Source organism: Gracilinanus agilis, chromosome 6, assembly GCF_016433145.1.
Source record: "Gracilinanus agilis isolate LMUSP501 chromosome 6, AgileGrace, whole genome shotgun sequence".
Classification (NCBI taxonomy): domain Eukaryota; kingdom Metazoa; phylum Chordata; class Mammalia; order Didelphimorphia; family Didelphidae; genus Gracilinanus; species Gracilinanus agilis.
Window position 1 is genome coordinate 8306433 of NC_058135.1, and position 14351 is coordinate 8320783.

Here is a 14351-nt window from a genome sequence, read left to right on the forward strand (position 1 = left end):
CCCGCCCCATACCATTTTTAGGTAATCAAAATTATCCGTTGTGTCTCCTGAGATCTCCTCTATCCCTTTTATAGTCTAGAACTTTTCTCCTATCCAGTTATGATATGCTTCCCCTTTGCTTATACTCGTAATTTGTTTATCACATGACCTTGTATAGCTGGGCTCAGTATGTGGATAGCACTTGTGATTTATGGTGTGAGAGCCTGGTCTGCTCCTAATTTCTGGCAGACTCCTTTTTAGCTTTCTCAGTAGATTCTCACCTCCCATCTCCTGGGCAGAGTGCTCATAGGTGGAACCCCTCTCCCAGGCTGCACCACGGCAGCCCATTCCTCAGCATTGGCTTTGACTTTCTAGCTCTTCCTGGCCCTTTTTGAGCTATTCTGGTCTGGGATGGCACCACTTCCTTGCCTTTGGCCCTGTAGAGGGCCCTTGTCAGATCCTTTGGGTCCATTCATGCCTAACAATGGAATCACTGGTAATGGGCTTCTTAGCCACTTTCTTACCAAAAGTGCATATTGAAATTACTCTGTATTACTTGTGTTTAATTTTCTGGACTTGTGATTGATCCCTTCCAGGTCCATAAGTGTTTCCTGAGGCCAGAGACTGTTTCATTTTTATCTTTGTTCCTTTAGCACTTTGCTAAATGAATGAATAAAAGGATGTTAATAAATGTTTGTTGAAATTAAGAGAACACTATTAATGCTAGCAGCAGCTAACAGTTCTGTCATGCTTTGAGTTTTACACAGTTCTTTATATTTTTTTATTTTCATTTATTCTCACAATAATTCTGAGAAGTAGTTACTTCAGGTAATATTAGCACCATTATGGAGATGAGGAAACTGAGACAGCCTAGAGCTGGATGTTAAGTCACCTGGTTAGGAAGTGTCACAGTTGGGTTTAAACCTAGATCTTGACCAGCTTCAAACCCAGTGTTTCTTTTCCACTATACCATATGTAATAATGGGGCAGCTGAGTGGCTCAGTGGATTGAGAGCCAGGCCTAGAGACTGGAGGTCCTAGGTTCAAGTCCGGCCTTGTACACTTCCAGCTGTGTGACCTTGGGCAAGTCACTTGACCCCTACTGCCCACCCTTACCACTCCTGGGCCAAGGACGGTCCCTAGCCCGGATGAAAAAGGAGGAGGGTTGGGCGTGGGGCTAGCAACCCCACCCTGTAAAAACTACATCTGCTAAAGAAACTGCAACCTAAAGTAGGGGCAGCTGGGCTAGCTCAGTGGATTGAGAGTCAGGCCTAGAGACGGGAGGTCCTAGGTTCAAATCCGGCCTCAGCCACTTCCCAGCTGTGTGACCCTGAGCGACTGTGTGTCCCATTGCCTACTGGTTGTGGCCCTATGCTCCTAGAATGGAGTCCCAGGATAAAAAAAAATGTAATAATAAATAATAATAAATTGGACAAAATTATAAAACAAATTAGATAAAAATTGCCATCGATAAAATTATTATTCATTTTAAATGGAAAAAGTAAGGTTTGAATGTTAAACATTTATATGGATTCCAGCTTTGTTTCCTTTGGGAATCATTAATGTATATACATTCTACCTATTTCTTCACTCAAAGGCTGAGTTATATTGAAATCCAAACAGTCCAAATCTGTCCTCAGACCTGTCCTACTGTGTGACCCTGGGCAAGTCACTTGGCCCCTGTTGCCTAGCTCTTACTGCTCTTCTGCCTTGAAACTTATACTTAGTATCAATTCCAAGACAGAAGGTAAGGGTTAAAAAAAAAATCCAAATAGTCCCAGGTATTGAGATGGTTCTAATTTACGTTGGGTTTTATTACAAAAGTTCATTTATAAGTCAAATGTTGTCTTAAAAAAAAATCCAGAAACAAAATAAATAATTGTTTTTTCAGGTCAGCCTTATTTAGCCTCAAGTATAATTGAAGTTACAGGGAGTCCTTGAGATGAGGGATACATTTAATGAGATTCCAGAACTACTATTTTAGCTACTTTCTGGTTTAAATGGCTTTTATAGGCTAACCCTTTTTCATAAAATGTGTTCAGTCCATATGCATGATGACGCTTGAGTGTCATCCACCCATTTCAATGCAGGAAGGACTCTCAGTGCTTTGGTTTCCTGCTGGGAACTAATGCCTGAAACATGTACTGTTAAACGGAAAAATGTTTCTTTACTTCCCTGCCGTAGAGTACCAGCTGCTACCTTGAAGTCGGACGTCATCAGGAGCTTTTATCTACAGTTCATGTCGGCTCTCTTTTTCTTTTTTTAAATAAAGGCATTCTCTGTGTCGACTATTTTGATATTGTGGGAGATGGCGTTAAAGACCTGCTTGTTGGTCGAGACGATGGAATGGTGGAAGTGTATAGTTTTGATGCTGTCAATGAGCCCGTTCTCCGCTTTGACCAGGTAAAGGAAAAATCATAGCACTGACAGCACTTTATTACTGCTTCAGAGAAGTGAGACAATAATAATAAGCATAGTATTTGCACAGCAATTGAAGGTTTCCAAAACAACCGTGTGATTGCTAATGTGCTAGTTTCATCATTCCTATTTTAAGATAAGGAAACTGAGATGGACAGAGGTAAAATGACCTGCCCAGGATTCCCCAGCTAGCAGATGTCTGAGGCAGGATTTGAATTAACGTCTTCTTCACTCCAAAAATGGTGAATTTTTATTTTTGTCTGAATGCATTATTTAATTTTTTACTTTTAAAAAATTACATGTAGAAATAATTTTTTTTTAATTTTAAACCCTTAACTTCTGTGTATTGACTTATAGGTGGAAGAGTGGTAAGGGTAGGCAATGGGGGTCAAGTGACTTGCCCAGGGTCACACAGCTGGGAAGTGTCTGAGGCCGGATTTGAACCTAAGACCTCCCGTCTCTCGGCCTGGCTCTCAATCCACTGAGCTACCCAGCTGCCCCCTAGAAATAATTTTTAAAAGCTGTTTTCTGGCATTTTACGATTCAGATTCCCTCCCTCCCTCCTTCTCCCCTACCTCCCCCCCCGAAGTAGGTTATACCCTTGCTTTCATGCAGTACAAATTTCCATATTCCCCATGTCATGAGAGAAGACACGTATCATACACACAATTAAAAAACTCATGAAGGAAATAAAAATTCCTTCATTGGCTGGGAATAGCATTTTTTTCCATGAGCCCCAAAGGGTTATCTTGGAACCTTGTTTTGATGAAAATTGAGTTGTTTTACATAATTTAAGACACTGTCTTCGAAACATGTACCTTAAAACTGTTGCTGAATAGCAAATAAGTGATATCTCATCAATTTAAAACTATTTTATGAGTTATATATTATTTTTAGATAATTATATTATATGTTGTTGTTTTATATATGATAAATAACAATATGTAATTATGCACAATTAGATATTAATATGTTATGATATATGAGAAATATATAATATTTATAAGATAAGATTACCATGAGCATCAGGTAATTCTCTGTGAGCCAATGTTACAGCCGTGGCAAGGGAGTATGAATGCAGGCAGCTGAAGTATTTTTCTACATAAGCCAAGTGAGATTGTAGCAATAGTAAATAAATCTTTTAGAAAACAACTCTATTCCCCTATTATTACAACAACATGAAAGATATCTACAAACAGAAGATTAACTGCCGCAACTTTAAGGTGGTTTTTTTTCCTCCCATTTAGGCTCAGTAAAGATGTGGAGACTTTTAAAAAATTAACTTTTAAGAATATTTTTTAACTAATATGGAAATATTTTGCATAACTATACATGTAGAGCCTATATTAAATTACTTGCTGCTTCAAGGAGGGAATTTGGAGTTCAAAATTTCAAAAAAATGAATGTTAAAATTTTAGGGGGCAGCTGTGTAGCTCAGTGGAGTGAGAGTCAGGCCTAGAGACAGGAGGTCCTAGGTTCAAACCCGGCCTCAGCCACTTCCCAGCTGTGTGACCCTGGGCAAGTCACTTGACCCCTATTGCCCACCCTTATCACTCTTCCACCTATGAGACAATACACCGAAGTACAAAAAAAAAAATAAATAAAAATAAAAATAAATTTTTTTACATGTAATTGAGAAAAAACAAAGTATTTTTTAAAATTTCTTTTTAAATCTCCGTTGTGATGAAATGGGGCTCTTGACACAATCTAGGGCTTCTCCATTTTGCTGTCAGGGGGGTTCTCAGTTTCTCTATTCTTGGCCACCTTCTAGTCTGGAAATAAGCTTCTATAAGTCCCAGGCTTTCCTTCTCCTTACTTGACTTCTTTGATGACATTGCCAAAGCCTGCTGCTGAACAACTAAACTCCATCAAGGTGTGTGATGACTGGGGCACATAAATTATATACAAATTGTTCTTTCCCTTTTTAAAATGATGTTTCTTTTTTTCTCTTTTTACACATGAAACTGAATTTTTGTTATATGTATATAATAAATTCAGCATGTAATTTTCAAAGTTTGTGATTCTTTTTTGTCAATCTGTTCTCTGAGCATTTAAAAATTGCTTCCCTTTTTTCCTTCTTTTTTTGTTTTTGCCTACACAATCTTTACTTCATTCCCCTCCATGAAAAAAAAAGAGAAGTCTGATGTTCAAAGCACTCTAACTTTGCTATGAGTGCAGGTTTCTGCTCCCATATACCTAAAATATACCCAAAAGCCCATCTAGACTCCCTGCTATTGTTTCTCATTAACTATGAAAATTCTTTCCAATACTGGGCCCCATCTTCACTCCTTTGAGTTCAAGCCTTTATTATATGAATGTTATAGCTACCTATGTTTCCCCCTGTGCTTTGTACACTCAAATGTTTTTTTTTTTCATTCACTCCTATGTCTTATGGAAATCGCTAGTATTTCTTATACTATATTGGTTGTCTTTGGCAGCCCCACTGGTGCCCTTCTCCTCTGGTCCTGAAAAATCCCCATTTTCCATTTAACTTCTTTTGTTCTGCCTGTGGTGGTCCAGGCTTGGCCTAGATATAGTCACTGTGCTATTCTTTGCTCCCCCTCCGGCTTTAAAAAAGTAAACAAAATAGACAATGCTCTAAGATCAAGTACCCTTGATGATGTAACTATTAAGAAATCGTTTGCAGCATAATATTTGCGCATGCAGGCTGTTCACTTCTCATATTTTCATACTCATATAGGTTTGTTCTGGGCTGGTCAGTCCTGTGGTAGTTGATTGAAACAAAATAAGATACTCGTATGTCATTCAACTATGAACAAAAAAGGAGAAAGATGTTCAGTAAGCAAAAATATTGAGGACACTTTGAGGTGATTTAGCTGAGCAAAGCTTCCTTGCCCGAGCTACCTTGGCCCACTGTGATCCCTTAGTCCTTCTGGAACACCAGCAGCTTTGTACTCAGCTGATAAGGAGAGTAATAGCAAGAGGCTGAGCCTTTACCCTGAGCCAATCAAGTCTTGAGGAGGGGCTTGATACCTTTTAAGGAAAAAAGCAGCCTACTTGCATGGGGGTGAGGTGGGGGTGGTTAGGGAATTATCCCTCCCCACTGTGTTACTCTCTTAAAAGTTTTGTAAATTACCCAAAATGCAGGGTCCACATTTATGTGTAATATCACACTATTAGAATCAGTCTCATTAAAAATAGGTGCAAAATAAGGATGTACTCTTGCACTACTTTTATTTGACATGGTATTAAGAAGTTAATAATTGTAATAAAGCAGAAAAAGGAGAATTAAAGTAACTAATATAAAAAGGAATAAGATCAAAATATTATTTTTAAATAACATGATAACTAGATTAGACAAGCACTCAGTCTCAGTCAAAAAGCGAGTTTATCAGGGTTGCATAATGCAAAAGAAAACCATAAGAGTTACTGGCATTCTTTAGCAGCTGACAGAGAAGAAACCAGTTATTAAAAAGGAATCTTATTTTAATTATAATGAAAACATTATTTTTCTGGCAATTCACTTTAGATAGACATAGATAACCCAAGTAAGGAAAATTGTTAAGCTCTAAGGACATATGAAGGAAGAGCAAAGACACTAGATGACCATCAGTGTTTGTGAATAGGTCAAATGAATAATGGTGACAATGTGTTCTAAAATAACTTATAGTTTTAATGTAACATCAATAAAATATAATTATATTTATGGTCAGGAATATTAAGTGTTAATTTTAGGGAAAAATCGGACAGTGAGCTTATCCTTTAGTTGTATATGGAAAATAAACACATTTATTTATATACATACACATAAACACAGGGACAAACATGTTTGGTTTTGTTATTGCCTATAATTGTTTAATTGTTTTTAAAGTGAATTTCAATTTACTTGGCTTTTGAAATATATTTAGAAAACAAATCTATCATCAAATATGGAAGAAGTCAAAAACAAGAAAAGCAATCCAGAACAACACTGGGCAACTTGGTGATTAGTTTGAAGCCTGTTTCAGACACTGAATAGCTTTGTAATCCTAAGCAAGTCTTTCAGTTTTCTCATCTGTAAAACAGGTGTTAATAGTACCTCCTTCACAGGGCCTTTTTGAGGATCAAATGTAGTATGCTTTACAAACTTTATGGTCCTATATAAAGGCTATTATTAATAGAGCAGACATACCAGAAACATAAACAAGATTCATATGATTCATATTTGATAAATCCATTGACAAAAATCAGAGGAAGGATTCATTAGCTAATGTTATTGGGAAAACTAACAATGTAGAGAAAAATAAGCGTATACACTTGCTTTATAGTATAAATACAGTACAGCTGCATCACAGAACTAAACATAAGAAAATGAACTATAAAAACCATTAGAAGAAGAGGCAATATCATCACCACTATGGAAGGCAGATACATTTAAAACTATTATATAAATAGAATATATTATAGGGGATAAGTTAGGTGGTTTTGATCATATATAAAATAAAAAACCTTATACAAAAGAAATTAATCAAGAAATATATTTCTTGCAAATTTAATAGATGAATGATAACATCTAAAATGTATAAGAGACTAATATGAATATGCAGGGGCCACATTTTTAGATAAATGTGCAGAAAGCATATAATTGGTTTGTAAAAATGGTTACACAGATTCCATCATGCTCTTGAAAACATGTGGATTGATAAGCAAATGAACAGCTTACACAGTAATCAGAGTGGACTATTATGGGTAGAAATCTTATGTTTACATGGGAATAATTGTACATGTTTGTTTTGTTTTAATTTTCAATAGAATAACCATTTTATTAATATTAGGGTCTATCTTATTTCAATATGAGAATTTGCTATGTTTAAAGTAAAATAGAATTTTTTTTACCAAATTTGAGATTTTAAGAGCTTTTCTATTTATAGTTAGAATATATACATATATTTATATACGCATTTATATATTACATATATACATACATACACACACGTATATATATATATATATTACATGCATATACATGTGGGATCAGCATAAGAAGATTAGGGGCTTCCATTCCAGTAAGGCTATGGAATGCCCAATGCACCCCAGTTTGCAAGGTCTCTGGGAAACCATAGCTTAGAAATTGCCAGACACATAGTCTGCTCCCTAGCTTCAGAAAAACAAATATTGTATGTTCTTCCAAGAAAATTACTGATGCAGGAGTTCTGTGAGAAGAACATACAGTATTCTACATAAAGTGGGTCATACATTGACATGCATGCATTCATACATATATTTACATGTACATTTATTTACTTAAATGTGTATATACTCATGTATGTATGTAACTATATAGGTGTGTTTCCATATACAGATTGAACAATTCCACAGTAGCTATGTCTATATAATTTAGGTTTTTATTGCAGGAAGTTATCATAGCCAAATGGAATATTCTTACTGTTCTAGATTTTTTATCTCTGTGCTTATTATTATTATTAAGTAATTCTGATGCTTACTATGCTATCAGATCTATTTTTTAATGAATGATATTCTGCTTCCTATTGTTCTCCTAGCCCTTGTCTGAGAGTGTCACATCCATCCAGGGTGGCTGTGTGGGAAAGGATGGTTACGATGAAATCGTGTTAACCACATATTCAGGTACAGTAAATGCTTCCGGGCATGTTAGAGTCTAGTGATTTACCGCTGGATAACTGTGTTTTCTTTAGTACTACCTTATTTCCAATCACTTTACCCGTTAGCATTGAAAGGCACCAGGTGGAGACATTTTGGGCCATGGCAGCTCTCAGAGGCCATGCACTGACTTATAAAGGAATTATCCTGGGGCACCCATGCCAGTGTACTTATAGATTGAAATATGTTGTTCTTGTACTATATCCAGTAATTTAGGCTTCTCATATTAAGGAAGAAAGGCAAATTCTTGGGTAAAAAGATTTCCTCTTGTCATGTTCGTGTTGCATAGTTTTAAGGATTTGCCAAACGTGATGCTGAGTTTTCTGGTCCGGAGTGGATGGAATGGAGAGTGAAGGAGGAATCTGACTCCAGGTCACCTTTTCACATGTTCTTCTGGATGTCGCCAAGACAGGATTCTCTTTGGTCTATAATTAGGGTTCTTTTCCCTAGGCTGGATCACAGGTCTGACCACAGAGCCTATCCAGAAGGAGAGCGGGCCTGGGGAAGAACTTAAAATAAACCAGGAGATGCAGAACAAGATTGCATCCTTGCGGTACGTCTTTGATTTTTACAATGGATTGCTTGGTTTGCTTATTTTAAAATACAGTATTATTTGAAAGGAACAAGCCAGGTTATATTTTAAAATGCATATTGATTCGTTTTGGGGAATAAAAAATTAACACATAACAATCTTTGGTTTTTAAAGTTTGATTTGAAGAAAATCCCCAATATGGTCTTTATTCTGTACTCAGTTTTTTCCTTGGATTAAAAATTCCATTTTCCCATGTGTTTAATTGTGAAGAATCTCTCCAGTCCTTCCAAGTCATTAGAAAGAACCAATGTAGGATCCCTCTTTTTTTCCGTTAGAAGCATGGAGCATTCAATACAAATTTCCTGGCATCTGTGGGCTCTGAGTCCATCACCTTTGTATGTCAGTCAGTCAGGGCTTTGATAAACAAAGTACTAGGCTGAATGCTGAGGATACAAGAAAGACCAAAGCTGGATCCCCTCCTCTTTCTTGAGAGGAGTTTGCATTCTACTGAGGAAGCCCACCAAGAAATTTCTTAGTGTATGGCAGAGTAAAAAATAGCACTGGGCTTAGAGTCTGAAGACCAGACATTGAGTTCCTGCTTCTTTGCTGTGAAGTCAGGCAAGGGAGCTGGGTGGTGCAGTGGGTAGAGCTCTGGGCTGGAGTCAGGAAAATCTAGGTTCAAATTCAATCTCAGACACTTACTAGCTGTTTGATCACTGAACCTCTGTATGCTTCAATTCTTCATCTATAAAATGGGGAGGTGGGAGACAATAATAGAACTTGCCTTTCACAGTGGTCATGAAGATCAAACTAGAAAATGTTTGTAAGATGCTCTGCAAACCTTAAAGCACTTTATAAATTCTAGCTATTTTTTACTGTCAGTTTTCCTATCTGTAAAATTTGGATAACGCTGTTATTGTTTGCCTCAGACTTGTGACCAAGCACTTTGAAAACCTTGATGCAGTCTGTAAAGGAGTTATTATGGTTGAGATCATTGTTGGCCAAACCTATGATCTCATCCATCTAGGGAACTTCTCCCACTTGATGAGAAAACCCTGTCTTCCCATGAAGATCAATTAAGCACTCTACCATCAGCCCAGTAAGCTGTCTGGAGCATTCAGAGCTGAAATCAAGTCAAGATGCATTTATGAAGTGCCTACTGTGTACCAGACAGTTTTCTGGGTGACTTAACTACAGTCACACAGCCAGCTGGGCCTGCTCTCTATCTATGCTGCCACTTATTATCATTACTAGACTGTGGAGACTAGGAAACGGGGTCTCCATTGTTCCTTGTATTTCTCAAATAGCCTACCTGGGGAACTTTGGTGTTGTCTGCCCTAGTCAGGAAGCAGGAGCTGGGAGAGCTGGCATTTATTTAGCCATAAAGGTTCACCCATTCCATATGTCATAAGGGTATAGTAGAAGTCCTCTGAGCTGATCTGCTCAGATTCTCTGTGGGGATCCCCTTTCTAGAACTATCAGACTCCTTTCCATTAGTGATATCTTGGTTACTCTTTCTATTCAAATGTATCTTTGATGTCTACTTTGAAGGAAGTAACATTAAATAATTTGGTCATTTATAAAAACCCAAAGGCTTGTGCCTTCTCGATCCCATGTGGGTAGGGGAGTTGATGTCTCATATCCACCTACACCAAAAGTAACTCACATTGTAGAAATTCAGACTTCTCCATTTGTTCTCTAGCTGGGGTTCGAAGAAGCTTCTGAGTATCTGCTTAGAGAATCCAAGTGTGTCTGTCTTTCTGTAGGAGTGACTTGGAACATTTGCAATTTAAAGTGATTCAGGAAAGAGAAAAATACCAGCAGTCATCCCAATCCAGCACAGCAATATCTGCAGTGCCATCTTTCAGTGTGAATGATAAATTCACATTAAATAAGGATGATGCCAGCTATAGTCTCATTTTGGAGGTGCAGACAGCTATTGATAACGTCATGGTACAGGTAAGTGAACTGCCCTGTTTCCTAGACCTCAACTGTACTAAAACTAGGTGTTTAGATTCTCATTCTGTGCCTCTTGTGTAGTAGGGTTTAGGGGTTCCTGAAGGAAGACAGAAACTTGGAGAGAATCATATCAGGGGAACAGTTAAGTTAGAACACCAAATGCAATGCTTTTTTATTGATAGCTTTTGTTTCAACATCACCTACATTTCCCAGTGTATCCATCCTCCCTCACCCTGAGAGCCATCCCCTAGAAGACTTACAGAAAAAACAAAGAGTTCAGCCAATGTAGCTCACCAAAAAAAGCTGCCATTGTAGGCTGTAATCCCCACCTCTAGGAGGAGCCTTTTTCTGTCTTCTTCAGGGCCCAGCCTGATCAGTCATGACAATCACACACTTTCAAGTTCAGTTCTTTCTGTTGTTCATTTAGGCTGTCATAGTTGCTGAGTATATTATTTTCTTGGTTCTGCTTACTTTGCTTTGCATCAGTTAATTTAAGTGTTTCTTCTATTTCTCTTCAGTCATTATATTTGTTGTTTCTCTCAGGACAGCCATATTCCATTACTTTCATGCACCACCACCACTTATTTAGTTCTTCCCCAATTTGTTCCAAATTGTTTGCTGTCATAAAAAGTGCTGCTATAAATATTTTGGTCTACATGGAGATGAAATATGTTGTTAGTAAATATCCTTAATATTTGATGAATTGAATAACTCATTTTTAAATGGGTTATCAAAAATTTTTTTTAAATATTGAACCAATGAATGTCCTAGACGTCAAATAATAAAACATACTTCTTCCATCAGGACAGAGAGTGTAAGAAGTAAAATTTAAGTATTTATAGATATATATTAAAATGTGTGGCCGCCAGGAATCAACAATTCAGGTTGATTCCGTAATTAAATCAGACCCAAGTCAGCATCGGGTTGAGGAGTTTATTTACAATCTGGTAGGTAAAAAGTAGGAATAAAGAGAAAGGGAGAGGCTAGTCCAGGCCAGGCCTGGACTGAGAGAGAAGGTTAAAAGGCTAAATAAATGAAGCTGTAAGCCACAAGGCCCAACAGCCAGATAGGCAGAGTTTAGAATTGGCCCAGCTAGGCCAAGGAAGTCAGCCTAACTTACCCACGTGACAATATAGAGTGTAAGCTGTCTGTGGTCTCAGGAGATGCTTCTGCTCCCAGTTCAAGACAGCAACTGCCCCCACAGGAAGTTCACTAACTTACTTAAAGAGATAGTGTCTTTCATCACTTCCTGTGGTCCACCTCTAATTCAAATGGACAAATGGCAGGTTCTACATTGATTTGGACTGCCCAAAGGGCAGTCCCTTATTCTTGATTTGTTACTTATTGTCACGTGTGGGTAACTCGTCTCCCCTCCCCACTAAGGGAGGTTAGGGTGACATCATTAGCACGCCTAGGTTGAGTAGATTTTTGACTATTAATGGGCTCGAGCTAATTCTATTTACACAAGAGATGGGGGACTACTGGGATGGAAAACTGTGTCTAGTATAAATCTTTTTAGAGAAGCTCATTGTGTTTGCTTAATTTGTTTTTCTTCATAAGAGAAAAGGCAGATTTAATGTAGAGTGGGATAGGCTCTGAAATAATTCATCTAAAGACAAAAGGCATCGTGAATAAAACATTCAAAATAATCTTTGAAATGAGATCCCTTATGGTGTAGTTTATCTATTATCCCATCAACTCTCCAGTTTAGGAAGAAGTAAATAGAATCATGAGTATTGATTTTGGGTCTTTTATTGCTATATATTTAAAATCTTAGGTCAGACCACAAATTTAAAATGCTTTAGGAAAGATGGGATAGGGTGGGAGGAGGAATGGAGTGAAAGCACATGGGAGTGTAGTGGAAAGATTCCCAGGGTTAGAGTCAGAAGACTTGAGTTCCAATCCCAGAGTTACTTAAGAGATGAACTCCAAGGTCCAACTTGACTCTCAATCTTAGGATGCTAAGGACAATTGGGTGGGGAACAGAGGAGGGTGCTTGAGGAAAACTATATCAAATGCCACCAAGGAAGGAAGAGGGAAGAGCATTATAAGGAGGTCTCATATTGCCATTTCTTTAAATGTTATTTTAAAACCCCAATTCCCTTGTTTAGTAATGCTAACATTTTAATTGCCTACTTTCAACCAGAACATTAGCTTTTCTTTGTCATTGATGGGGTAAGAGTTCATTACAGCAATTGGATGCTGTGAACCAGGTTGTTTCCTACTGTTTAATGATATAGCAGGTCCTAGGTTTAGGACTAGAAGGGACTTTAGAGATGATCATATTACCACTGATAATGGGCCGCCCAGTTATCTGTTGCTTTGATTAGTTCCAGCAGAGCTAGAAAAGTTCTGCCTAATATGAATGGTGATGTGCATGTATGTGTGTGAACAGCTATATTAATGCCCCCAAATCTTTGGTTTCTTGGTTTTAATAATGTTGAGTCAGAAAAGTAATTGATTATACAGTGCGCTCATTATTTTTTTAAAAGTCTGATAATTTTCTAGTAGACCTTCCAACTTAAGTTAGGAGATAAAAATAAAGCAGAATTGAAAATGCCCCTGAGAATATATATATATATTTTTTAATTTAAGGAATATTTATTTTCCCCCCTCTTCTCCCAATTGTTACAAACAGAGTGATGTCCCAATAGACTTACTTGATGTGGATAAGAATTCTGCTGTGGTTAGTTTTAGCAGCGCCGATACAGAGGTGAGTAAAGCATTCCAGCAGCCTTTGCTTCTTTCTACTTGAAGCTTTCTAGATTAAGACTTTTCCAAAATGTTGCTAACATTTGGTGAACCCTCTGACTAACTTTTTAAAATGTGGGCTTGTGCTGGAAGCCAGAATTGCTTTGAGTGTGGGCAAAGATTCCCACCTTTGTGGCACTGCATAGGATGGGCCCTCTTGCCACTAGGCCTACAGCTTCTTAGATGACTGCTGATCTTGAGCCTAAGGCCATGGGAGCCAGTAGCTTTTTGATTTTGCATAGGTGAATTCATTTTGGGTAATTGATGAAATAATGACTAACATTAATATTTTAATCAATCATAATAATGATTGATATTCATCATTCTGTTCATACTCAGGTCAAGAGAAAAAAATATTTACATTTCTCTTGTTTTTATTTATTAGGGGATTTTAGTTTAGGAAAAATTATAGATATGTCATTTCCATCTTAAAGTGTTTGAATTTTGATTATTCATAAATCACAAAACTTTTTCCACTTGTGCAATGGATAGAGGACCCAACTTAGAGGTTTCAAGAGCTGAGTTCAAATTTGGCCTCAGAGATTTCAGCTATGTGATCCTGGGCAAATCATTTTGGCGCTCTCACCCTTAATTTCCTCATCTGTAAAATGGTAATAATTATAATACCTACCTCAGAATTGTTGTGAGAATCAAATAGGATAACAAATGGAAAGTAGAGATGTATAAATGTTAGCTGTCACTCTATTTAATTTTAAAGAACATAAGTTGTTCTATGTTCATATAACTTGTTTAAAGCAATTCAGTATAAATAAACCACATTAATGGAAAATTGGGTCATAAATCATATCTTCCATAATTAATTACTCTTTGAAAAATAAAAGAAATGATCATTATTGTTCAGTTAAATTCTAACCAGAATGTTTTTAGGACAAATGTCCTATGTATAAATTGTTTATCTAATACTGATGCATGCTTCTCATCAACTATGAATTCCCTACAGTCAAATGAGAACTTTCTCCTGGCCACTTATCGATGCCAAGCAAATACTACGAGGCTGGAACTCAAGGTAAAGTGCTTGAAATGGTTGTCTTGAATTCTGCAACATGTGTTTATTCCTAAGAATTCCATCAGAT

At 37.2% G+C, this 14351-nt stretch overlaps 1 protein-coding gene across 1 annotated transcript in view; it reads left to right on the forward strand.

Annotated features, from left to right (window-relative positions):
* Nucleotides 1–14351, forward strand: part of BBS7 (Bardet-Biedl syndrome 7) — a 60715-nt gene that overhangs the window by 26596 nt on the left and 19768 nt on the right. The window contains exons 8-13 of the mRNA XM_044680324.1: nt 2251–2381; nt 7898–7982; nt 8466–8568; nt 10314–10506; nt 13145–13219; nt 14219–14284. Coding sequence (XP_044536259.1) covers nt 2251–2381; nt 7898–7982; nt 8466–8568; nt 10314–10506; nt 13145–13219; nt 14219–14284 — 653 coding nt within the window. The remainder of the gene's footprint in view (nt 1–2250; nt 2382–7897; nt 7983–8465; nt 8569–10313; nt 10507–13144; nt 13220–14218; nt 14285–14351) is intronic.